Source organism: Cynara cardunculus (genome assembly GCF_001531365.2).
Source record: "Cynara cardunculus var. scolymus isolate 2C chromosome LG 11, CcrdV1, whole genome shotgun sequence".
NCBI lineage: Eukaryota > Viridiplantae > Streptophyta > Magnoliopsida > Asterales > Asteraceae > Cynara > Cynara cardunculus.
Window position 1 is genome coordinate 614561 of NC_037538.1, and position 25251 is coordinate 639811.

The 25251-nt window shown below is 35.6% G+C and overlaps 2 protein-coding genes across 2 annotated transcripts; both read right to left on the minus strand.

Annotated features, from left to right (window-relative positions):
- Positions 1–3386: 3386 nt before the first annotated feature.
- LOC112521447 (reticulocyte binding protein 2 homolog b-like) lies at positions 3387–6888 on the minus strand. The gene is made up of 2 exons (XM_025130309.1): positions 6436–6888; positions 3387–3732 (listed from the first exon to the last, which is right to left on the minus strand). Exons 1-2 carry the CDS (start codon positions 6865–6867, stop codon positions 3565–3567), a joined length of 600 nt encoding a protein of 199 aa, XP_024986077.1. The 5' UTR covers positions 6868–6888; the 3' UTR covers positions 3387–3564.
- Positions 6889–7900: 1012 nt separating this feature from the next.
- LOC112520882 lies at positions 7901–25251 on the minus strand. The gene is made up of 16 exons (XM_025129505.1): positions 24957–25251; positions 23366–23694; positions 21855–22314; positions 21347–21460; positions 20779–20929; positions 20067–20134; positions 18782–18895; positions 17955–18132; positions 16230–17749; positions 15661–15873; positions 12540–14768; positions 12259–12405; positions 11233–11610; positions 10267–10584; positions 9290–9547; positions 7901–9035 (listed from the first exon to the last, which is right to left on the minus strand). Exons 1-16 carry the CDS (start codon positions 25215–25217, stop codon positions 8034–8036), a joined length of 7740 nt encoding a protein of 2579 aa, XP_024985273.1. The 5' UTR covers positions 25218–25251; the 3' UTR covers positions 7901–8033.

The following is a 25251-nucleotide window of genomic DNA, read 5'->3' on the forward strand; positions in this document are numbered from 1 at the left end:
TCAATTTATTATTATAATAAATTATTACAGCCTTTAAATTCAAAAATCAAAATCTTTAAAAAAAATTATATTTATCTGATTCTTTATTTTAGAGATTATAACACCAATTATATTATTATAATATTTAATATATTGAATAAGATGTTATTCTCTCACAAATATATTTATTTTAAAATATTTTTATTGATAAGAATAATAATATATAAGATATTAAATCTCACTTAGAAGTAATCATTAATAGGAAAATCTTCGTATTTGATTTTTCAAAACTGCTCGGTCTGAGCGGTCTGGTCTGAAAAACTTCCAAACTACTTGGTCCGGTCTGGTATGCGGTTTGAAGAGCGGTCTTGATCGAATCGACCACCAAATATACACATATATTAGTTATATTTAGGTTTTGTGTCGTAAATTCAACGTTATGGCACAATTAAAAAAGTTCGTCCAAGACATCATGTTTTTGGTTTTCATTTCTCTATTGATAGTGTCTATTTAAATTGACAAAATTCCGAAGTTAATCAAAAATCAAATCCAAAATTCCAAATCGTTCTTCGACTTGTTCAATGTTTGTTCAAAATTCCAACTATTATCAGTAGATTTGTTTTAACATTTTTTCAACTCAATTTTTTTGTAGTTATAAAGAGAAATGTATCTTTATAATTCAATATCTTACTTTTTAATAATGTTACATTGGTAGAAATTTCATTTTGAATATAGATGTTATGTTTTTCTACGTTTAAAGTCCATAATAAGTTCAAACCGCCTAAACCGGTCACACTAAACCGATTTTTTGTGGTCCGATTTGACCGATTTGATCACTTGCCGCCATTACGGTTTAGTTTGTGGCTTAAGAGGTTAAACCATCCAAATTAGACCACAAACACCCCTAAATATAACTATCAGAGATGCTCTTATATTTTCCTATTTCAATTGAGATGGAGTTTTATAAAGTAAAATGCTTAAATACTACTCAATAATGGATAAAGTTGTATTTTAATCCACAAACAATTAAACAGACACTTCATATTTATTATTTTTTGTTTTATCACTATTTTAATTACTTCATTTGCATTCATCGACTTAAAAAATCCCGTGTATAAAAGTTATAAGGCTGATGCTTTTTTATCGGCATATGTATCGATTCTCATGAAAGTGGTATTAGGGATCCTTGAATGAAGTTGAGCGTTAATCAGAGGCTCAAGACGTCCTTTAATATCATGGGCGTTTTTCGTATAACTGAAGATAACGGCTTTGGTAAGAGTTACAATAACAATGGTTCTAATTAGTCCTCATATAAAATTAGATTCAAAATTGACGATTTTGACCTTAATGTATTTTTGTATAAGAAGTTAACTAGAGAAGTTATATTAATTTTTATTTAAAAAATTAACTTAATCGCTTTCTTCAGATTCAAGAGTCTTATTTAATTTTAAATTTACAAATAACAGGTCTTTCATTGATTAATTAGATGGAGTCAAGTTTGTCAAACCTAGTTGTAATCTTTATTTTTTGATTTTATTGTCAAATAAACATCATAATCATATGCTTTCTACTGATTGTTTCAACAAAAGTAGGGTAGGATGGAGTTTTCACAATGAGGTTTTGTGTTCAAATCCGGCTGGTCAATCCTGTCTAGGACACATAGGATGTACTTCTTTATGATGGTTATTAGACCGGTACGATGGAAACGCTTTCGAGGGTAATACAAACCCATTTTCTATAATTAAACGTACATTCTAGAAAATCTTGAATCTTATGGCATGTTTGGTTTGTAGGATTGGATAAGATTTAGAGGGATTTGGAATTCAATTCCATTGCACTCCTATGTTTAGTTTAAAAGATTACTTGGATTTGAAATCCCACAAATATAGAATTTAGAAATCTCGTGGGGTTTGTTGGTATTTTGTTTGACTTTATAGGATTTGTGTGTAAATAATGTTTAAAAATATGTTGAAACATTTATTTTGTAATAATCAATTAATAAAAAGGTAATTTAATTAATTTTATAATTATGTATAATTTGTTTTTATAAATTATTTAAAAAGAGTGGAATTCAATTCCATTTCAAATCTTAGAAACCAAATATATCAAGGATTTCATATCCCTCCAATTGCAAATCCTTTCACGAAATCCAAATCCCTCAGAACCATTCCATCAAACTAAACGTCTCATTGGGAAAAAAATTACATACCAATGGTCTTTTGACCCAAAATACCACTAAGGGACCGTTTACTAAAGATTATCTATGAAGTGTTTACAGGGTTTCTTTACCTTATTGGATGAGCATGACAATGATTGAAAATCTTACTCGATAAGAGCGACAACAAAGACCAAGAGTCTTTAACATGTAAGGAAGTGATCTTTCTGATTCTCGAAGAATGAGGGGCAAGGGGATTGATCGAGAAAGATCTTTTGTTCTTATTATAGGGGCGGATGTAGCCAAGTGGATCAAGGCAGTGGATTGTGAATCCACCATGCGCAGTGTTCGCCGAAATTTATTCCTCGTCTCTGAGTGCCTAGGTATCCACCGTAAGCCTTTCCTCGTTTGAACCTCGGTATTTTTGCACACGTTTAACGTTTAATAAATACAAATTCAGATGACAATTTCTTGGAATTCCCAACGTGATACAGTCTTGAAGGGCTGTATATTCTCCGTGCTGATCAATGATGATTACGATGGCGTTTTAATAGACTATAATCTTTTAAGTTAAAGTGTCGACTCTTATCAGTAAGGGTCGTGTAAACGGCCCCTAAGTGTTTTGTTTAACCAATGATCAAGAATACTATGATGACGGACGTTGAAGATCAATTTCAAGATAAAAGATAGAAAGTAAACAAAAGCGACTTTAGACTTGTGGATTAAAACGATAGGAAATGGATCATCCTGAATAAAAATTTATTTAGGGATTAAACTTGCATATCAAGAAAGAGTTGAAGGACGAAATCTGGTATTACTAATGGCTTTCTCCACAAGGCTAAAAAGGCTAAAAACCTTTCTCCACTGTTGCCCGTCGGACTGCGGTAAAACGAGGGATATGGAGAGGAAGATATTTCGATAACTTTAATCGAGCCAACTTCAAATATCGTAAGTGATGGTAACCGGTCTGGCTTTTAACCGGTTCTGGGTTCAGGCCCATTTGCCTACCTCTACAATGAGGTTGTTTACTTAGGGGTTGTTTGGTTGGTTTTTCATTACCTCTTAATGAATTACTCTTAATGCATAGAGTTTCCCCTAGAATCTTACTGAATAAGTCGTTTTCTATATCCTTCAGCCACTAACAAACAAGGTCTAAGTCGCTTTCTATATCATTAAGTCACTACCAAACAATCATGTATAAGTATAACTGATCGAACGAATAAGTTGCGAGTCCCATTAAACTCATTAAGTTGCTAACAAACAGGCTAACATCACTACTAAAAGAAAATAAAGACCAACAGCAGTCTAGAGCTAAAAAGTACAGCATATATTTCAAGGCTAATATTAAGCGAGACATTAAAACCGAAAAGCAAAGGAAAATTGAAGTCTCACAAATGAGTAAATACAGCATGGGGGATAAATAACTGCATTCATATAGTACCAGCAACAATGGCTTCCAATATCTTACCTTCCAATTCAGGCTCATCGATCCACATGGAACTTTGACGATGCAGAAGCTGACTCTTCTCTTTCTTCTTCTCCATGATTTTGTTTTCTCTCATCTTGTGGTATTCAAGCTTCTCGGCTCTTTCTTTTAACTGCAGCCACAAGATTTCAGTGACATTAATTTGCTGATATCAATCAAAAAGTCATCAAAGAGACTACAAAGAAGCAAATAAACTAAGGGGCTTTTTGGTTGGTTTTCCATTAAATCTTGTATGGATAAAGCTGTATGTGTGGATTAATTTGTCTATATAGATTGAGAAGGTTTTTGTTTGGGAAGGTTTTTTTTCATAGATAGCAGTGTATTTTTTTAACTGCGACGGGGATGTTTGGAAAAAACTTGGCTTTTGGTATAAAGCTCTCCCCCAGAAGCTTACTGAAGAAGCCACTTTCTATATCATTAAGCCACTAGCAAACAGTCATGTATAGCTGACTGAATAAGCCACGAGTCCCATTAAGTTCGTTAAGCTCCTAACAAACATCTCCCCCCCCAATGGAGATACTAACTTTGGCTTTCTCCATCTTGGAGAAATTATGGAGAATCTGTTGGAGATGCTCTTAGAATCAATGAATTATTTGCATAAATGAACCATAGGCATGATTGTGAGAGGGAAGGCTGCTATACAAATTTGTTTTCACAAAATCCTTGGGATGGATGGAATATTTTAATGAAGATATAATCTTACAATGTGTATGCCTAATGTATCGCTGGAACATCATAATCATTACATACTTACATTCATCTATTTGATTATGGTTGGCATGCGGCTAGCTACAGAGTTATGAAACAGCACAAGGGGTTTCACACAAGGGTCAACTAGAACACCATAACATGGAATAGCAGTCTGGAGCTGTTTTAGAAGCCTATTAGCATAACGGTTGCACCTCATGGTTAACTTATACAAAATGCAGGCAACTACAACTAGAAGGAGCTTGTTCTTCTTGGGACTTGAATATTTGATGAGACTAAGGGCCTGTTTGTTAGCAGCTTAATGAGTTTAACGGGACTCACAACTTATTCAGTCAACTATAGATAACTTTTGGTAGTGGCTAAATGATATAGAAAGTGGCTTATTCAGTAAGCTTTCGGGGGAGCGTTTTATGCAGAAAGCCAAGTTTTTTCGAAACCCGTCCCTCCCAATTAAAAAACCCACTCCTTCTATATATGAAAAAACCCTCTCAAACAAAAACCTTCCCAATCTATACAAACAGAATAATCCAGACTGGACTTGATAAAAACCCAACCAAACAACCCCTAAAATTCCCTCCCTCTCATATCCAAAGACATGTGAATTTATCTAAATCTAATATGTGACAAGAGTAGCAAATACAAATTCCCGATTGCATAAATATCATTACCTAAGTGTATCCTTTTTTCCTAAGTATGGGTGATGAGGGTTGAGATTGCTTCTAGCAGCTGACATATCTAGACACTGTTGTTCTGGTTGTCCTCAACTCCTCATATTGGTTTTGTGCACTATAATATTGTACACTTAAAGCAAATCCATGTATTCATACTAAATATGGATAGCTAACAGTAAATAGTATTATATTTAACAGTAAAGATTGTAAGAGTTCATTGAATTCCTTGAATGAATTTATGTAGAGCAAGCCCTTGTAGCTCAGTTATCGCATTTGTAATATAATGATCATTTGATTGAATCTAGTTTTCCTTATTTATTTTCTACATATGCATCGTAACAACAATGTTAATCAGCTGTAGTAAAGAAAGAAACTTCAAAGAAATTGAAATATGAAGAAATAGAGGGTTCACCCGCGAAAATGTAGCCTGTAGCTCAGAGGATTAGAGCACTTGCTAGATTTAGTACATGAAAAAGCTATTTCTTTTTCTACATTGGACTAAAAGATATTCCGATTCATTTAAGCATTTGTTTATTTAGGTTAGATTCGTTACCCAGAACAAAATTACATCATATTGATGGTTATACATATAATGAGTCTCATTTAACATTACAGAGGTCTATTTGTGAAAGACGGGACTCCACCAAATGTACCCTTTGTGGTAAATTCGAAAAATAATATTCAAGAATCAAGAGGTTAAAGAAACATTTGGCAGGATGGCACAGGATGCAACAGTGTGTCCAAATGCAGCACCAACAATCCCAACATAGATAATATAAGCTTCAAAGCAAGAGAAAAGGAAACTGATATGTAGTCTTGAATTCTTGATGATGATGATGATCATGTGTGTAATTTGGAAGAGAATGACTTGTCCAATTCAACATAAATGCTAATCCCAACATTCTTCACCAGCCACCATGTCTAGTTCTTTTTTTCTTTTTTGAAGTATATAATATTATATACAGCAAATAGAACAAATAAACACAGACGCCCTCCTCACATTTGGTGAGGTCTGAACCCAGGACCTCCTAGGAGGGCAAAGACACACACCGCTAGGCCAAACGCCCTTTGGTATCACCATGTCTAGTTTCTGGATAGGCTCTAGAAGGACGATAAAGGATTTACAATTCAATATGCCTCGACCAAATTTAGTGGAGCAAACGATGTAATTGGAAGAAAAAAAAGAACACTGAACAACAAGAACATGAACAGAAAAGAGCAATGGCTTATAGTAGTCATGCTATGGCAGTTTAATCTCAAATTTCCATCCTAAGCACAAAAGTGAGAGGCTGCAAATCGGAAGTGACGAGCAATAATGAAGCAAATCCAGGTTGTATAACCAGTTCAACAAAGTACCAATTTCTAATGACCAAAAAGATCATTTAGTAATGAAAAAAGTACTCAGAAATATGAAACTAAAAACAAAATCCACGTACCAGGGTTTGCCGGAACTCTTCCTGAGCCAATTGACGTTCAGCGGCTTTCGCTTTTTTCGCGGCGGCTTTAGCAGCTTTACGCTCTTCACCTTCAACCCTCAAAGCTTCTTTTTTGATCTCATCTTTTCTCTGCTTGTCGAGCCTCTGAAGCTCCATTTCCTGAATGTACTCCTTGCGAACCGCCTTTACCTTCATCGCGTAGTCCCGACGAAGCCGAGAGAGCTTTGATTGAGCCTCTTTAGGATCCTTGGGTGGTTTCCAGCTGTTGAGATAGTCGTTTCGTGCGTGATATTGGTGGTTGCGTTGGTGGTCATTGTGATGAGACGGCGAGACTGTAGTAGATAGATATCGTTGTGGGAGGAGTTGTTGAGTAAAGATGTTTTCTAGGATTCTAGGTTTTGCAAAACGGAGGAGTAATCGTGAGCTCGCCATTAAAGCCGGCGACAGAACCACCGAGGGTTTTAGTGCCGTTAAAAGGGATTTAACCGATCGCAAATATCGACCCGTGGGCTATCGGGCCGGATAGTTTACGGATTCGGGTATGAGACTAATTTTCTTTATTTTTCTTTTCTAGTTCTCCTAAATCCTAATCGTATTTATTACATCAATTTTTTATTGTTAATCAAATTATTTAAAATCAATCATATAAAATAATTCAATTATTACATTTTTTTGATAATTACCTTCTCTAGTGATTTAGTTTCACAACCATTTATCTTACTTATTTTATTAAAATTAAGTCAAATTATATGATTGATATAATTATAAAAGGTAAAATATCTATTTAAGTATTTGAGTAAAAAAATAAAAAACATAATGTTATTTTCATCTATTTTTGTCATATTTCACTTATGTTATTAACAATCGTTATAAGATATTGATGAGACTGATTTCAATTTGTAAGTTTTAATATTTGATTGTTACATATCAGATCAAACATCTTGGTTATACAAGACTTGAGAATCACGAGCATATCGAAATGTGTTGCATGAAATGGGAAACACAAAGAGGGTCGAACACTAGCTCCGCTTGGTTTACTTACACAAGGGTTAGAAACATCGATTTAAAATATTTTGAAGATTAATTCAACTCTTAACAACTTTTTTTATTTTAAAGATTACAATATAAATTTTATTATTAAAATGATTTTATATTTGAGAAATTATTTTTTTCTATTAAACATTTAATATTAATGTTTCTTACCGGTTAAAATACAATAAAAACCATTCCTCTTTTATGATAATTATTTTTGGAAAGTTTTCTAAATTTAAATAATTTCACATCCTTTCCTATTCTATCCAATTAGAGGATCCGTTGGAGCATAAAAATTTGTTTAAAATTCCCAAAATTTCTATTTTCTTTGTTTTAAAAAGTTCGTTAAAAATGTTTCTGAGCGAGTCATATAACAGCAATTTACCAAACATAACCGGTTAACAATAATACCTTAAATACAAAACAAGAAATGAAGGTACAAACTGGTTCAAATCAACTCAAATGTTTAAAGATCCTTAAATACAAAACAAGAAATCCAAGCATCATAAATAACACATAATATTTACAAAATATACAAGAACATAAAGCTAATAATAATAATAATATCAACAGAAAACTGACTCTTCCTCCAGCTGCTTTGGCACCAAAACAGCTAGCTTCAGGTGGCCATTCCGGCACAGGTTCGCCGGATTCTTGAATACCGTCACCCGACCGGATTTATCGCCGGACAAAACGATCCGTGCTATGCTAAAAGATTCACCTTTCTTGACCGCAAACTGCCACTCTCTGACCGATATCTCGAACCAGTCCTTGCTTCCGGAATCGGTTGTTTTTACTTCAACATATTCTTTCCGGTTTTCCTCATCACAGACTTCAATATCATAAGGTAGCCCGGTCTCCCGACCTTGGTTCACCCATTTCACAACCTTTTTATCGAATTTTCTGGAGTAGAAGTTGAACGCCAGTTCCTCGCCATGTCTCCCGGTGAGCAACGCCTGTTGCATGTTGGCTGCACCATGAGAAAGCCGATCCTTCTGGCTAAAATCGCATGAAACATCTTGGTTAACCACACCAGGTTCAACATTCAGACCAGCAGCCGCATCGGCTGCACCATGATCCTCATCGTTTGAACTTGTAGACGGTTCAGCATTTTGTACCTGATCGGTCGAGATTATATGCTCTTCTATACTACCAGCATTAAGATCGGTTTGCTTAGCGATATCTTGCTGCATTTCTAGACCATTCACACATGAAGAAATGAACTTGGGGGCGGTTTTCCAACTGGCCGGTGGCCAGTTTCTGTTACTTTGATTCGATGTGCTGCGCTTGACCATTCTCTCTGTGAAACGGGTTGTAGCCGATGTCTCCGTCCATCGTAGAGGTTGAATTGACCATACGGGTTCTTCATCCATGAGTTTTGGCACTTTCTGGCTATTCAAGACGAAAGTTTCTATTTGTTCCGTTGTCGAACCAGATTCGGACATAGTTGTAATCATGAGAAGAAAATTCGCCAAGTGCAGTTCAGGATTTCCATTGATCAGAAAACAAGAAAGCTCCATGAATATCGAATGAGAATCCGACTCACGTGTTGCATACAAGATCTCATCCTGTAAGTATCAATAAGGAAACAGTTTAGCTTAGATATGCTAACCTAACAAGTTCTATCGATAAAGTTGGACAACCTAATAGGACACAAAACTAATACTGTCGTATTAGCATTTTTATACGACATTTTTGAAAAGAGTCAAATATATGAAAAAGGCTAATAAGACACTTTTCAAAAGTGTCATAAAGAACTAATAAAGACAGCTCCATTTTTGTGTCGTATTAGAATGCCCAACTTCGTCACTAAATATAATACCTGAACGAGGCAGCTAATATCATGTCTCTTCTTAGACACCAGTTTCGATCGCTTTATGACGTTCTTATAGAATAACTTTTCAACAACAACGATTTGCAGCCGATTCAGTTTTTCGAATCCAGAGAGCTTAAGTTGGAGATATTCTTCGGGATATGAGTTAGAAATGTAACGTTGAGCGTATGGAAGAACCCAGCTCACCAACGAAGTTTCATAGCCATTGTCGACAGGGCCGTAATATATTGCTTCACGAGTAATAACCTGCAGTAGATAAAAACTTGTTTATGCCTGATATCATCCACAATTATAAGATGTTCGGTTTTGAAGAACATCAAATATGCCTAAATTGTCCTAATAGACTAGAATTGTGTGTGTGCTATACAAAAGTCTTACATTATGATCTTACCTACTTAGGCATCCAAACAAGTTTTTTATGACACTTGTGAGAATTGTCCTATGAGAGAACACTTGTTTTTATACGATAATCTATCAAATAAAGTAAGGTTCACGGGAAAAAAAACAAAAAAAAATGAAAAACTGAGAAACACCCTGCAACCGTTCATCTGGACGGTATGCATATGTGCATAGTTGTTTCTTGGTTTTTATGCACATGTGCATACCGGACAAAATGCTTACAAATTATTTGTATGAACATGTGCATACCGTCCAGATGAACGGTTACGAAGGTGTTCTTCAGGTTCTTATTTTTTTGCGGTTTTTCCATGAACCTCCCTCCTTTCAAATAATGTCATATAAAAGACTAGTAGAACACTATATTTCAAAAGTTTTTTAATGATAACTTGTTAGGACACCCAAAAACATCTATCAACTTATTGCAACAACTATACATAGAATCGCACAATTGTTCGGTCCTCTGAACTTAAGTCCTATAAAGCAGTCTATTAGAACAATTAGATATAACTTTTTTCCTATAAAACCGATTTTGTTGTAGTGACAAGTTCGCCAGAAAGAGTGACTACCTCCGAGAGAGCAGAGATTCCTAGCGCTTTCATGAGAACAGAAACCTTCACTCGAAGCATCTCTTGTTCGTCATCACTGAGTTCACATAAACGAAGAAAATCGATAATGTTCAACCCCTCAAATTCATCAGCAAGCTTCTCGTCATCACACCAACACACGAGTCCAAACGATGAATGCAATGAAACCCATTTATCCTGTGCCGTTGGAAGCACCTTCATCTCCTTTCCTTCAAGATTCTTTTTCAATATTTCAACATCCTCAAAACTCAGTAGCCCAGATTTGAGTCCATCACTCCACATTAGAAAAACATCAAATACCTGTCGAACGATTGCAAATTTGAGACAATGCCGTTGAGTATGACAATAGGGTGATCAATTCGTTGAGACATTTAGTTAAATGACCCTTTGACAGGTTTTTTTAAATCCATGACCTTCTGAAAGGGTTTTCAATTCTATGACCTTCAGAAAAGTTTGAGAATGACAATGAATAACACTCTACTACATCATTAGGTTTATTGGATGCCTAAAATGTCTAAGCGTCCAAATAAAATGCTTTATAGAACAAACCGAAAAAATATCCTATCTAAAAGTGCTACAGTAGGTTTATAGATCATTTTAGACATTTTATCAAGTTTTTTTGGTCACTTCTAAAATAAAGTATCGTCTTAATTATTTTATACGACGCTATTTGAAAAAATGTCCTTTAAAAAGAAGGGTTTATAGAACACTTTTTCAAAGTTGTCCTTAAAATAGCTAATACGACATTTTATTTTACAAGTGTCCCAAAAAAAAAACTTGTTAAAACATCCTGAAACCCTACTGTAACTAGATAAGTACGTTTCATTGTTTGGTTCCTATAAACCCATTTTTGTAGTAGTGACAGAAGAATGCCTAGAAACCTGTCTGAAGGTCATGGATTTTTAAAAAGCATCTGTCCGAAGGTAGAATTGATCTTAGAACACTCACCTTTTTGGCAGCCTTCAATGCAGTATCGACAGCTGATAAATGACGCAAAAGCACGAAGTACTCTAGAAGCGGAGGGTTCTCCTTTACGCCACATTCATTTACAAAAAAGTCGTGGAGGCTTGGATATAAATTGCTCAACATTTTGCGGGATTCACTCTGATCAGGATGGACCATACTATCATGCCAACACACTTCTTGAGGGGATAAGAGCACACCAGACTCAACTTCACTTGAAGAAACAGAAGAAGAAAAAGGTACGAATATAAACGTTCCACACCGTAAATTTGCTATGTTTTTCTGGTTTGAAGAAGCCAATTCGTTCCATATGAACGAGTAGAATCTCGACATCTGTGATATACTGGTGAGGAAAGCGATAAGCTGTCAGAAAAAGATCGATTGAAATGGACTACACTTTATTTCAAAGTTGTCCCTGAAAAAACTTGTTAGATCGCCCCATAGAGTCCGATCAACTTGTTGTAACACATTTATATAGAAAGCATAATTGTAAGGTCCTACAACATTAAGTCCTATTAAGCAGTTCACTGCAACAAAATTGGTTTTATAGGACGCCTAAAATGTATGACCATTCTAATAAAATACTTTATAGAAACCAAAAAGTGTCCTATCTAAAAATGTTACGATAGTTTTATTAGCCGTTTTTGAGCGTTTTAACAAGTTTTTTAGAACGCTTTTAAAATAGAGTGTAATATTAGTTGTTTTTTATAAGACACTATTTGAAAACTGTCCTGTAAAAAAGTGGAATTATACACTTCTCAAAATTGTCCAATAAAAAAAGCTAATACAACACTTTATTTTAAAAGCGTCCTAAAACACTAGTTAAAACACCCAAAAGCGTCCTATAAACCTATTGCAACACTTTTAGATAAGACACTTTATAGTTTAGTCCTATAAATTTAAGTTCATAAAGTATTCTATCAGGACGTTACACATTCTAGGCGTCCTATAAAGCAAATTATGTTGTAGGTGTCTATTAGGACTTGGACATAATTTTGTGTCCTATAAAACCGATTTTGTATCTGATCTAGAAGCATAATAATACCTAGCTTTGAAAGATGTAGAAGATCTCTTCCACACTTCAAGAACAGATAAAGCATCATCAAGGGTAACAGCAGTCTTTAAACCGATGCTACTCACCAACTTCTCACTTTGAATCTGTTGCTTATCCAAAAAGCCACAAGTTCAAAATAGGGTGAGTTCAGAATTGTGATAAGAAAACAGAAAGTTATGCAAAAAAAGAAAAAGATTATGATTGATGGACGGAAGTAAGATAGGATGAGCAAATCGACCTTTGGGACAGCGTAAAAAGCATTATCACCGAAAATCGAGCACACTGCCTCACAATCATGAAACAAGTCTTTAGGATAGTAAAGCCCGTCGTCCACGCTAGAAGCCACCCATTGAACATCGTTTAGGGAGCTTACTAATGAAGACTTAAAAGGCTTACTTTCTCCATCGATATTGCAATAAGCTACAACCTTATTACAGAAATAATCATCCCATTTTGCATCAAGAACCTCCAATAAATACTTGCATTTTTCACGATCACCAGTCGAAGACACTGTTGCTATCAAATGAACCAACTCTCGGGACTCCCAATCGCTGACTGTTGATCCGGGAGAAATAATCACTTTTTCCCACATCATATTTCTGAAAACAAACTGAGATGAAATAGAAACAGTTTTCTCGATATGAACAATTTGCACAAAGTCAGTGATTTGTAGTTCCTGCAAGAATTTCCTCCAGTTGAACGTACCTCCAGATGAGGATCTAGCCGTTGGATAATTCAAATAAATGTTATCGATCTCATACCATTTTACATCAGTGCCATTGATCAACCTACTCATATCTATAGAATTTCCAAAACTGTTATCGAAATGGATTGCCACCTCAGCAGGTACAACAAAGCCATGATTTGTCAAAATCAAAACTTTATTGTATAGCTCCGAGATTATGTGCTCCCTTTCGATAGCACAATCTTGGCAACTAGATTGTAGGTGAACCATTATAAAAGATAAGTATTCTATCATGAGATTGTTGTTCGCTATGGTATTCTTCTTATCACAAATAGCTGGCAAGATGTGGACTTTTACTACTTGATGTGCAGATAACCGTTGAACGCCAACTTTAGAAAGTATTTGAATCAAGTTCTCGGTGATTGAACCATCAAACAGTGCTGGATTAACAATACGAAGATTGGTAAACAATCTTGCAAAAGCTTCAAGACCATGCTCGTTATTAGATATTGTGCAAGAAGCATCAAGATTCATCCAAATCATACCCTCATCAATGGAACTATAACAACCGTCTAAAAGAGGAATGAAGGGCGTTTTTCTCAGGGTATTCATGATATCGGAGCCAAATTCAGGTTCAACAAAGCTCCGCCCAGAATGGAAAGACATCCCGTATAACGCATTAAGCCAAGATGATAGCCAGCTAAAACCCATTGATTTTAGACCTTCTTCGGTACCGCATAGAGAAGCTAGCACTCGAACCAAGATTCTAGGCCCGTAATTCTCGATACCCAATGCCTTCGCCAGTGGATCTGATAAAACTATATCCTTATTCAAGTACCCAACGCCAAGATGCGTCTGAATTAAGCTATCCGGCAAAAGAGTTCGAACCTGTTCATTCCAGTTTCTTAAAACCCGACACGGAGGAACCCATTTGTTGTTGTCCCCTTCTAGAAGGAGACAGTTCGATGTGCATAACTTAGATATGATCATTCTAGGAAGAGAAGCAAAAAATCCATGCACTTCGCCTGCAAGTGGAACATAACCCAAAAAGACGGAAATACCCTTTCCAGGACAATCCCGGAAACCGGGAAGGCTGCAGAAAGATCTCTGGGAATCCACAAACAAGCTTGGGAACTGTGATAGCAGCCATTGGTTCCATGGACTATCTCCATCAACTTCTTCCCTCGAAGAAGGAAGTATAAAGTCACCTTGGATGATAAACTTTAAACCATATGTTCGAAGAGGAAGAAATGCAAAAACATACTGTTGATCCATCTTTGGAATGTAATCACCGTTTCCAGATGCTTCAAGTGAAAATGCAACAGAAATTTCGGTAGTTTTGGCATCATCACGGAGGCTGTTGGCGTGCAATTTCCGAGACTCAACAAACCAAGTTAATGTTTCCTTCCCAATGGAAACGTTGATTAGTCCATTCCCGATGATTTCTTTCCTCATGATGATGAATGAACCATTAAGCATATTTCTGAACTTGATACATTGAAGACGATGAAGAAAAAGTAACAAAGATGGATGAAGATCTGAAAACATAGATGTGATATTCTCCACAAAAGTTTCTGTTAGCTTTGACTTGAAAGGAAGGACAATGCTTGTATTCCATTGGTGTATATTCACTTGATCAGCTGTATCTAATGAGACCAGGTTGCTGAATAACTCGATATCACAAGGAGACACGATTGTTGGCAAAACAAAACCAATTTGACCCTCGGTTAAGTCAAACTTTATATGAAATCCGTTTGAATGGATTTCTGGAGCATCAGTAACCTGCATAACGATCAAAATGATGTTTTCAGCAGATCGTAGATGATGCAAGAACTCACAGAAATTAAATTGCAAGAAGAAAAAAAGATTATTTGGTTCATATTAGAGATGAGTTTCCATTCATCATGCATGATAAGGGTGCCTTTGGTATCCGGACAAGATAGAACGGAACAGGTCAGAACAACTGTTTAGCGTTTGGTAAGACAAAACTGGACCGAACAAATAAAATGACCAATTTACCTCTAATGAGTTGTTTATATATTTTGATTAATTATGTAGGTTATTAAATTATAATAAAATAAATATTTTATATAACAAAATATATCATTAAAAAAATTCCGTCAAGACGATTAAAATGACACCAAAATAAAAAGTTTATCTAGTTTTGAATTTATGTTTTATATCTATTCTATATTATTTTTTATTATTATTATTATTTTTTAATAAATTACATAAATTAATCAAAATATAGAAATCATATAAAAATAATATTTTGGGGACAGTAAATGAAAGTTTAAAGAGCATATAACACGATAAATAAAATTTATACAATGTAAATAGAAAGGCGTATTTGATGTTTTAGAAGAGGAGTAAGTTTTATTTTGAGGTTGTATTGATAAACATAACTCTGTTCCAAGGTATTCTATGGGGTGAGGATGGAACACGCCTATTCCACTTTGTTCCACATAAAAGTCCAGCCAAACATGGAACAATAATACCTGTTTTGTTTTATTTTGTTCTGTCCTGTCCAGTGTACCAATAGCACCCTAAACGTGGATTCCATGTTGGAAGGTTATCAAATTTGGTAACGAAGAGTTTTAGTACGTTTCTTCCCTCAAAAAGGAAAATAATTAAAGAATTAAAGTTGACGAATTTTGTAACCAAATTTTGATACCCGAAATACTGATTTGAATCCGATGCCTTTCTTGCCAATGTACCCAGCACCAGATGCCTTCTTGGTAGAATTCCCAACATCACAAAGCGCTCTAATGTTCTCAGCAGAAAAACCATGTTCGTTATTCAGGACGACGATACTTTTCTCCTGAAGAATAAATGTCAGAGTCGGCTCCACATTTCTTGGATAGATATTATCATCAGCATTCTGAACCTACAATTTTTTTCAAAATGGCACGACCACGTTAAGACAGTTGCAAGAAAAAGAGAGGCATAAAAAAGGATGAAGCTAGACACTTGGGAAATTTACAAAAATAGCCAATCTGCCAAAGGGGTTTCATTCTCAAGCCATTTTCAAACCTCATTTCACTTTGCAGCCAATCCTTACGCATATGCGTAAGAATTGGTTTTGAGAAAAAAAAAAAGTGGAATCCTCACGCAGAAAATAGCCAAAAACCAATCCTTACACATATGCATAAGGCTACAAAGTGAAATGATGTGTGAAAACGGCTAAAAAGTGAAAAGAGCTTGGGAGATTGGCTATTTCTGTAATATTACCTAGAAACTTACCAGCTCTAGGAGAAAATGCGAGTCTTGTGAATATAACTCTTGTGAAAGACAATGAAGTGCTCTTCCTAAGCGAGCGTGTTGCTTCTTTAAAATGCTATTTTCCGCGATTGAAAGATTTGGGGCGAGACCGAATTCTTCAACTCTGATAGACTCGATAATATTAGCAGCATTTTTCTCTCTTTCAGACTCTGAAAAGGGTCGAATGCAACTGTCATCAGCATTATGCACTCTATGAGTAATCACGCTATTTCTTTCACAACCTTTATCAGGTTGGTTGACTTCAAGAGCCGAAATAACTTCATCTTTCGAAGAAAATCCCTTGCTTTTATCATCTTCAAGTGATTCTTTGGATGCAGACAAACATGTACAATAATCATCGAACCACTCAACTATTCCTAGCAATAATCCAAGCTCATGAAGCATCATATGATCTTCTTTACGTTTGCCTTCACGCAGAATCACCATAGGAGCATCTTTGATAATTAAACGAAATGCAGAAACCAATAACTCTGCTGCAAAGCTTCGGAACTCCTTAGGTAAATGACCCAAACAATCAATGAGAAATCTTGATGCTAAAGATAATCTCTGATCGTCTTTTACCACCTCGTCTGAAGAAAACTTTAACATGATTTCAAAACCATTCTTTGCATGGCATTTTAAAAGAGAAAAGGGTACATTTCGTTCACCACCATATAAAGCAATCAAAGATAGCAGCTTTACAGCTGCTTGAAAAGAAGATCCATGAAGAAACGCTTCAAGAAATGAATCCACAGTAGCTGAATGATCAAGACGTAAAACTTTCCCATCCGTTGTTGCTAAACAAAGCAGCTCATTGGTTTTAACATCACTCAACAGCCACCCCAAAAGAGGACCTAACGAAGGTGCAAACTTATAATCCCAATAAGACCACGAAGCTAGATCTACCAACATTGGAGCCCGAAGTAATTGTTCAACTGCGTTGTTTGTGTCAAGATGAGCGTCGGAAAAACCCTTTTCTGCTCTAAAACCAGATAGAGTTGAAGAAAATAACACTTTATTGGAGCTCACATTACTACCATTCTTGCTAAAAGTAGTCAGAAGATCTGCTGTAAAACCATCTTCTACTAGCGTAAGACCAGCAGAAGGGTATTGCATTCTCAATAGCTTGGAAACTGTCAACTTGTTTAAGGTTTCATGTTCCCCTAAGCTACTAGAAGCTTCCGATAAGAATTCAAGCAGATAACGATCATTCATGCAAACTTTAACTGAAGGCTTCTCACCTTTGTCGGTAATCAAGAAGCAATTTTGCCATGCAGCAGGTAGTAGGGAAATATGGTCCTCCAAAAAAGTGAAAATTTCTCCAAAACCAAGGGTCTCAAAGTCATCAATGGAAAATTGTACAGTTAGCCAACGTTCTAGGCTGTGGATCTCCTTTAGAAAGATCGATTGCTTTTTCGAATAAGAATTGATATCGTCTAGAATATGATTAGAAGACATGAAATATTCCTTTATATACTTCTGAACATCTTCAAGAGTAATATCTGGGAAGTGAACAAAACAAAAGAGAACTTCTGAGCAATTCTGATAATCAAAAACTGATTATTGTGACTTCAAGTCAGAATAATCAGTTTAAACACATATCCAATTACTCTCTTTGAAACGGAGACAGAATGAAAAGTGGAAAAATAGAACCAATAAAGGATAACAACATCGAGAAGTAAATAGCGCAAAGGGCATGTAACTTACCAACACGACCCTCCAAAACGTGCTTACTGGCAACTTGTACATCCTTTTCAGCTGGCTCAACGTCTGTGTTTACATCAACAGTACATGTTTTGGAGTTTGTATTTGCTATCACCTCATCATTGTTTGCTTGAGAAGTACAACTCATACGATCCCACAAACCAAACTTTATAGATGTAATCTATAACAAAACAAGAACAGCTTAAACATATGTACCCACCAGAGCTGCCAAACAGCACTTGTATTCACGACATCCAGATAAATTACATGATTATATCATAAGCATGTCAAAATAAAGGTACTGGTTTCTTTAACATTTAGGGCAACAATGTTAGATGTGATGTAACAACTCATCCCACATTGGGATTTGTGCGCTCCTTATAGGCTCAAGTAGTGGGCTACCTATAACTTCCACCATGGTTTTAAGTTGGATTTGAAGTTATTGGGCCAACATGTGGCTTTGGGCTTTGGGTGTTACAATGGTATTAGAGCCTATCCTTGAACCATGAGGATGGTGGCGCAAACCTCATCGGGTATGATGAGTACTCGAGGGGAGTGTTTGTAACATCTTAGGTGAATCCCACATCGCCAATTACAAGGAGGAAGATTATGGGCAGGCCTGACGAGGACGTCAGGAGTTTAAGCGGGGTAGTTTGTACTATTCATGAACTTTATGAGCTCCTCATACGCCTCAAGTTGTGAGCTACCAATAATTTCCACCATGGTTTTAACTTTTAAGTTGGATTCGAAGTTATCGGGACAGCCTGTTGATTTGGGCCTTGGGGTGTTACAGTCGAATACATGTATGAAAATAGCCGTAGTTAACTTACAGCAACGTTTAGCAATCCAACATGTGGATATGATGAACCCATCATATTTAGAGCAGCAGTCTTCTTCTTTGGCTTCATTTTATGATGATAAAAGTCAAGCATCTTCTCAAATGCCTACAAGCAAAATATAGCAGTTACAACACATGACTAGCGTAAAATACAATATAACAAATGCAGAAGGTAGGATCGAAGCCAAATGTTGATGAACTTTCACATTTAAAAGAAGACTAATCCAGATGATTCACTACAACACTGGAGGCAGATAAATCGGGATATAAGAAAAGATAACAAATCCCCAAAGGAAAATGAAGTTGATATAATGATCTGAAACATCAAAGTAAATGGAACAGTTCAAGCGAATGACTTACAAGATTATATCAGTTGCACTAATTGACCTAAATCGTCCCGATTTTTATAAAATATTTGACTTTAGGAGATGAGAAGAGGAGGGACTAGCGAAAAACCAGACCCTTATAACATGGCTAGTTAAGAATTAAAAGTAGAAGATATGAAAGAACCATTCTTTCTCATTAATGTGCCATTCTTTTACTTAAGCCAAGTGTAGGCTTTGTAGTTACAAACAGGTAAAAGTGGCATGGTATATTTGTCTTACTCGCATAAAATCTTCTTTCAGGTATTGGGATGAGAAGGTACTAGAGATACTACAGAGCCACAGGCCTAAGGAGATAGCTAGAAAAATAAACTGATAACTTCATATATACAGAAATCGTTCACAATCTGACATTTTTTTCTCATATTAGGCTATATGTATAACTCAAAAAGCGTAGCTAGAAAAAGTTAACGAGCATGGTAAAGAGTTCAACTAAAAAGTCCATTGGACTTGGGTACACGAACGCAATCGAATAAACTAAAATATAGTGTCATATGGTAAGGCTTATTAAACTAAAATGCACTGCCATACAGTAAGGGGTTGTTTGGTTGGTTTTCCATCAAGTCCTTAATGGATAAAGTTGTTTGTGTGGACTAATTTGTCTGTATGGATTGGGAAGGTTTTTGTTTGGGAGAGCTTTTTAATAAATGGAAGGAGCATCTTTTTTAATTGACAGGGGAAGGTTTGGAAAAAAACCTGGCTTTCTACATAAAGCTTACCGAATAAGTCACTATCTATATCATCAAGCCACTACCAAACAGTTACATATAGCTGACCTAATAAGCTGTGAGTCCCATTAAGCTCATTAAGCTGCTAACAAACAGATCCTAAGTCTCCACAGATGGCTTGATGTCCGCTAATGGCAACTATTAACAGTAGAGAGCAACATCATACCTCAACTACATTCTGTTTTTCACAAATGTCCTTCCACATCTTAATGAACATCCATGTAGTCCCATCAACTGCATTATCATTAAATCATGTTCCAAATCAGAATAATTAGAAAAATACAACCAATAAAGAATAATAACATTCAGAGTTCTAAAAGACGTGACATGGCGTCAAGACGTGTCTCCGATGACACATTGACCCCCGTAGCAGTTCTGTAAGAAGAGACAAGCGCCATGGTGTTTTAACGCTTGTTATGGCACATGATTTTTTGGATGTATTGTATGTCTTTGTTTGACTTTGTCCGGACGGTATGCACATGTGCATACAAGTAATTTGAAAGCACTTTGTCTGGTAATGCACATGTGCATAACATGCACATGTGCATAAAAACCAAGAAATAACTTCAATTACTTGTATGAACATGTAATTACCATCCAGATGGATGGTTACCAAGATATTCCTCAGTTTTTCATTTTTCTGGGGGTTTTCCCAGAACCTCCCTCTGTACTCTATATCCCTCTGTACTCTATATATGTGATACCAGTGTATGATATATAGACTTGCCACCTTAATCCATGCCTTGAAAAACATTGTGGCTCTTAAGGCTTGACCCCGCAGCCACGGCCACACCTCAAACCATTTAGAACCAACATTGCAAAGTAAATCACACAAATAGCATGTAACTTAACAACACGACTCTCCAAAACGTGCTTACTCGCATCTAGAACGTTCTTTTCAGCAGGCTCAACATCTGTGTTAACACCAACAGCACATGTTTTGGAGTTTGTATTTGATAGTAACTCTTTATTGCTTGCTTGAGGGATGGAACTCAAACGATCCCACAAACCAAACTTCATGGATGCAACCTGTAACAAAACAAAAAAACTTAAACTTATGTCCCCACTGAAGTTATCCAAAAAACCCTTATATTCATCAAATGCGAACAAAGGTTGGGTTCCGGTGAGAATTAAAGTTATGGTGAGAAAAGTAAGAAGGGATCTCCACCCTTGGATCAATCCTATTGAAGATCAATACTAATGCGGTGCACCGGATCAATTCCCGTGATAAGCGCAATTCATAGGGTGGGGTGAGATTAGAAGTGATCAAGAGCCCTGATCCCTTATTGTGTTTCTCACATTATCCTTCGTCATGCAGACAAAGGCCGCCATTACATCATAAGCATGTCAAGGTGAAAGTATTGCTTTCTTTATAGAAAATAAATATTCAGGGTAACACAGCCATAATGTCGAACAATCATATGAAAATGATAGTAGTTAACTTACAGCAACATTTAGTAATCCAATATGTGGATATGAAGAATTCATCTTATTTAAAGCTTTGTTCTTCTTCTTTGGCTTCATTGGACCATAATAAAACTCAAGCATCTGACCAAATGCCTACAAGCAAAAGGTAGCAGTTAGGAGACAGAGCTGGTGTAACATAGAATATAAAAATTGTAGAAGATGGAATATAAGCCAATTTTGATGATGTTTCACATTTAGATAGAGATGATTCAGTACAACATAGAGGGTCGACAAATCTGATATAAGAAAATATACATAAGGCCTACGAGGCATAATCTAATAAACAGTTAAGACTATGGATATCTAGAAAAAAAACCTTCCCAAACAAAAACCTTCACAATCTATACAGACAAAGTAAATAACACATGCAGCTTTATCCATACAGAACTTGATGAAAAACCAACCAAACAGCCCCTAAGTCTCAATAGATAGCTTGATGTCCACTAGATACTAGTGAAAATTATTAATAGTAGAATGCAAGACAAACCTCATGTACATTCTCTTTTTCACATGTGTCCTTCCAGGTCCTAATGAACATCCATGTATTCCCATCAATTGCATTACCATCTATAAATCCTCTTTCCACATTGTCGTTTAGAAACTCTGGTTTAAACTTGACCGCAAGATTCCAGTATTCGAGTGATTTATGAATTACATGTATTGTGCCACATTTAAGAGCAACACCATCATTGTCATGAGAAGAAGTCAAACTATAATCCATTTCAGTATCCGGACAAATTCGTGGCACTTGTGCAGCTGCTGAAGAGCGAGAACAGGTTGCAATTTGAGATGACAAGATGCCAAAATCATCGTTTTTATTGTTATCATCATCTCCAGCATCATCCTCGTTGTCATCAGGTTTCAACTCTACATCTAATCCTTCAGAACACTTCTTTAGCAAAGTGATTTCTGATCGCCTTCCACGCATGATATGGCTGATGTGCATACTGTAAATGTACATCAGCAGAAAGAAAAAAAGGGTAAATGCATAGGCTTAAATGCAATTACGATAGCTAGAAGACACAAATGTTTTATTGATAATTTAAGTCTAGAAAAAACAAGCATGCTTAAGGGTAAGAATCTAAGAGACAAAAATAGTGAACTGATAGGTGAGAACTGTTGTCAAGTGTCTAGTCTATGGTGCACGCTCTCTATATTTGCATGCAAGACATCTTACTCCCTCCATCCCATGAAAATTACTTCCTTCGCTCCAAAATAAGTGTCCACAATAGAAATGGCACACAGTTTTAGACACAAGTAATTATTACCCTTTTTAGTTAACCAAATGACAACTTTACCTCTAATAAATTTATCTATGTTATCAACTCTTAAATATATGTGCATTAACCAAGGGTAGATTTGGAAAGTTAGTAATTAATTTTGAAAGTGGACACTTATTTTAGGACAAACATAAACAGAAATGCAGACACTTATTTTGGAACGAAAGGAGTACAATTTCTTTTTTGGGCAAATGTTCAAGTTAAAACTACTTGTTTGTTCACTGTCATCATTACACATTGGTTTCATTAATTTAGCTCACATGTCTAATTTGAGGGTATTTATGCAGTATTCATGGGATATAATCAAGGTTCAAAATGGCATGAGGCATGGCATGGCAGCGACCTTAAGCCTTACACGCCACAGCGAGGACTCGGTGTTTTTTAAAGCGTGACACAAGGCAACAAATTTGTATGGCATATATATAAATATATCTATACATATAATGTGTTATATTTATTATTCACTAATATAATGCTATTAAAAAAATTTACATTCATATAAATTAATTAGTATTATATAAAAAGTTCGTGATTAGATATTCAAAATAGAACTTGAAGGGTTTTACAACTTTGTTTTAACCGTGAGTCCGTGACATGTGTGAACCCAAGAAAATGTGAGTGATCTAATTAACTAAGTTTGTAAAGATATAAAATTTATTAAAAGTGTAAAATCATAAAAGTTAAAAAAACAGCAAGCATGGAATTGTAAAATATATACCCCAAACTTTGAATCCGTATGCAGAGATTTTCCCGGCTTTGCTTTGTTCTCTTTGCTATATAATCCAATAAATCATCAACCGTAACCTTTTTCCTTTTGCGGAGGAGTATACTGAGATACGCAATAATTTGTTCACTCGTAATCTTGAACATTTCTGTGACATCGCATGCTATAGAAAAATAATGCACAACAAGTGGATGCTTTAACATGGGCCCCAATTCAAGTTCTTCGAAGCCTTTAATTCCTTCGCTTTCACAAATTGCCATCTCCAATTCATGTAGTGATGTGAGCTTTTGGACCCCAACAAAGCAATGTATAAAAGAGTTGATCTACAAGACGAATATCAATTGAAAAAAGTTATATATAACCTTACATAATTACTTAGGAAACCAAACATCTCATCTCTAGATGATTGCTAAACTGATTCTTTCGCAACTCTATAACATGAATAATTGATCAAATAATTGTCCATTCTCGATTCTCCAATTATGTGGATTTGTCCTCATTTCTACTCAATCAAGTAAAAAGAAACTCACAACGGTATCTTGATTTCTTCATGCACCATGATAACTAACAAGACCCACAAGCAACAATGGTGAAAATGACCATAACTTCAATTTATTTCCATTTCAAGTTAGAAATTATTTTTACCTTCTACTACATCCTTCCCATGTTATATCTGAAATCTAATTATTAAACAAATTAAATAACCAAAAAAAGAAATTAGTATTATGTAGACGTAATTCTAATCCCCAACAAATTCTCCAAAATTTCTCTAAAATGGAGAATCAAACTCGAAATCTACAAAATATATAGAGAAAGGGAGGCTCAAAGGAAAACCTTCAAAAAAATGAAAAACTTAGAAACACTATGGTCCATTCATTTGGTCGGTATGCACAAGTAATTGAAGTTGTTTCTTGGTTTTTATACACACAAGCATACGGCCCAGAGAACAAGGGTCTTCCTCAAATTTTCATTTTTTTATGGTTTTTCTCTTAACCTTGATTATATATATTCAACTCCATCAGATAAATATTGATTATAATATTAAAATAGTTTATACATATAATAAAATATTCTCTCTCTCGTAAACATTTAACATAGTGTGAAGTTTTGGAGAATCCGCTAGAATAAAAAATTTGACCAAAATCTCCATTTTTTTTTTTTTTTTTTTTTTTTTTTTTTTTTTGAAGAATCGCCCTAAGAACGATCACATGTGAAGGCCACTGTATCAATGTTGACTTAGAAAAAGTACAACCAAAATTGACCATGCCTATTTGCAAAACAAAATCCGTAGAATAAAATGTGTAACCATTTTCCTTGATTTCGAAGAAAACACTGTGTCTGCAATGCAGAAATCCAAAAAAAAATAACTCAACAAAGGTCTTTGAAAGCTAGAAGGCACTACAAATGGTTAAAGAGGTAGATCACTCGCGAATCGGGATAAATTTCCCGATACGCAAACATAAACGTATTAATAGATCTTCAGATCATTATAAGTAACTTCGAGAATTTTGATCATCATCTTTTATCTGTTGCAAAATTAAAGGACTTCTGAAAGAGAAATTAAAGCAATCATGAAAAACTTTACCTTTGCTTCAGTGAGCATGAGGCGATTGAGTGAGGGTACATTCTGCATATGGAACCCTAATGATTCAAGGGATGCCGCTTTTAGTATCACCAGTGTCGACTGTGCGACTCTCCATGCAGATATACTTTCGCCGGCGGCGAGAAGATCAGAGTGAGCCTTCACTGCAGCGCCGTCGATCCTCACAATCACTTGCGACAGAGATTCTGCATTTCGACTGCTTCCGGCGTAGCCTTGCGATTGCCGGCGAGGATGTCCCTGCATGTTCGAATAAGGCGGGAGAATCGCGATTCTTTGG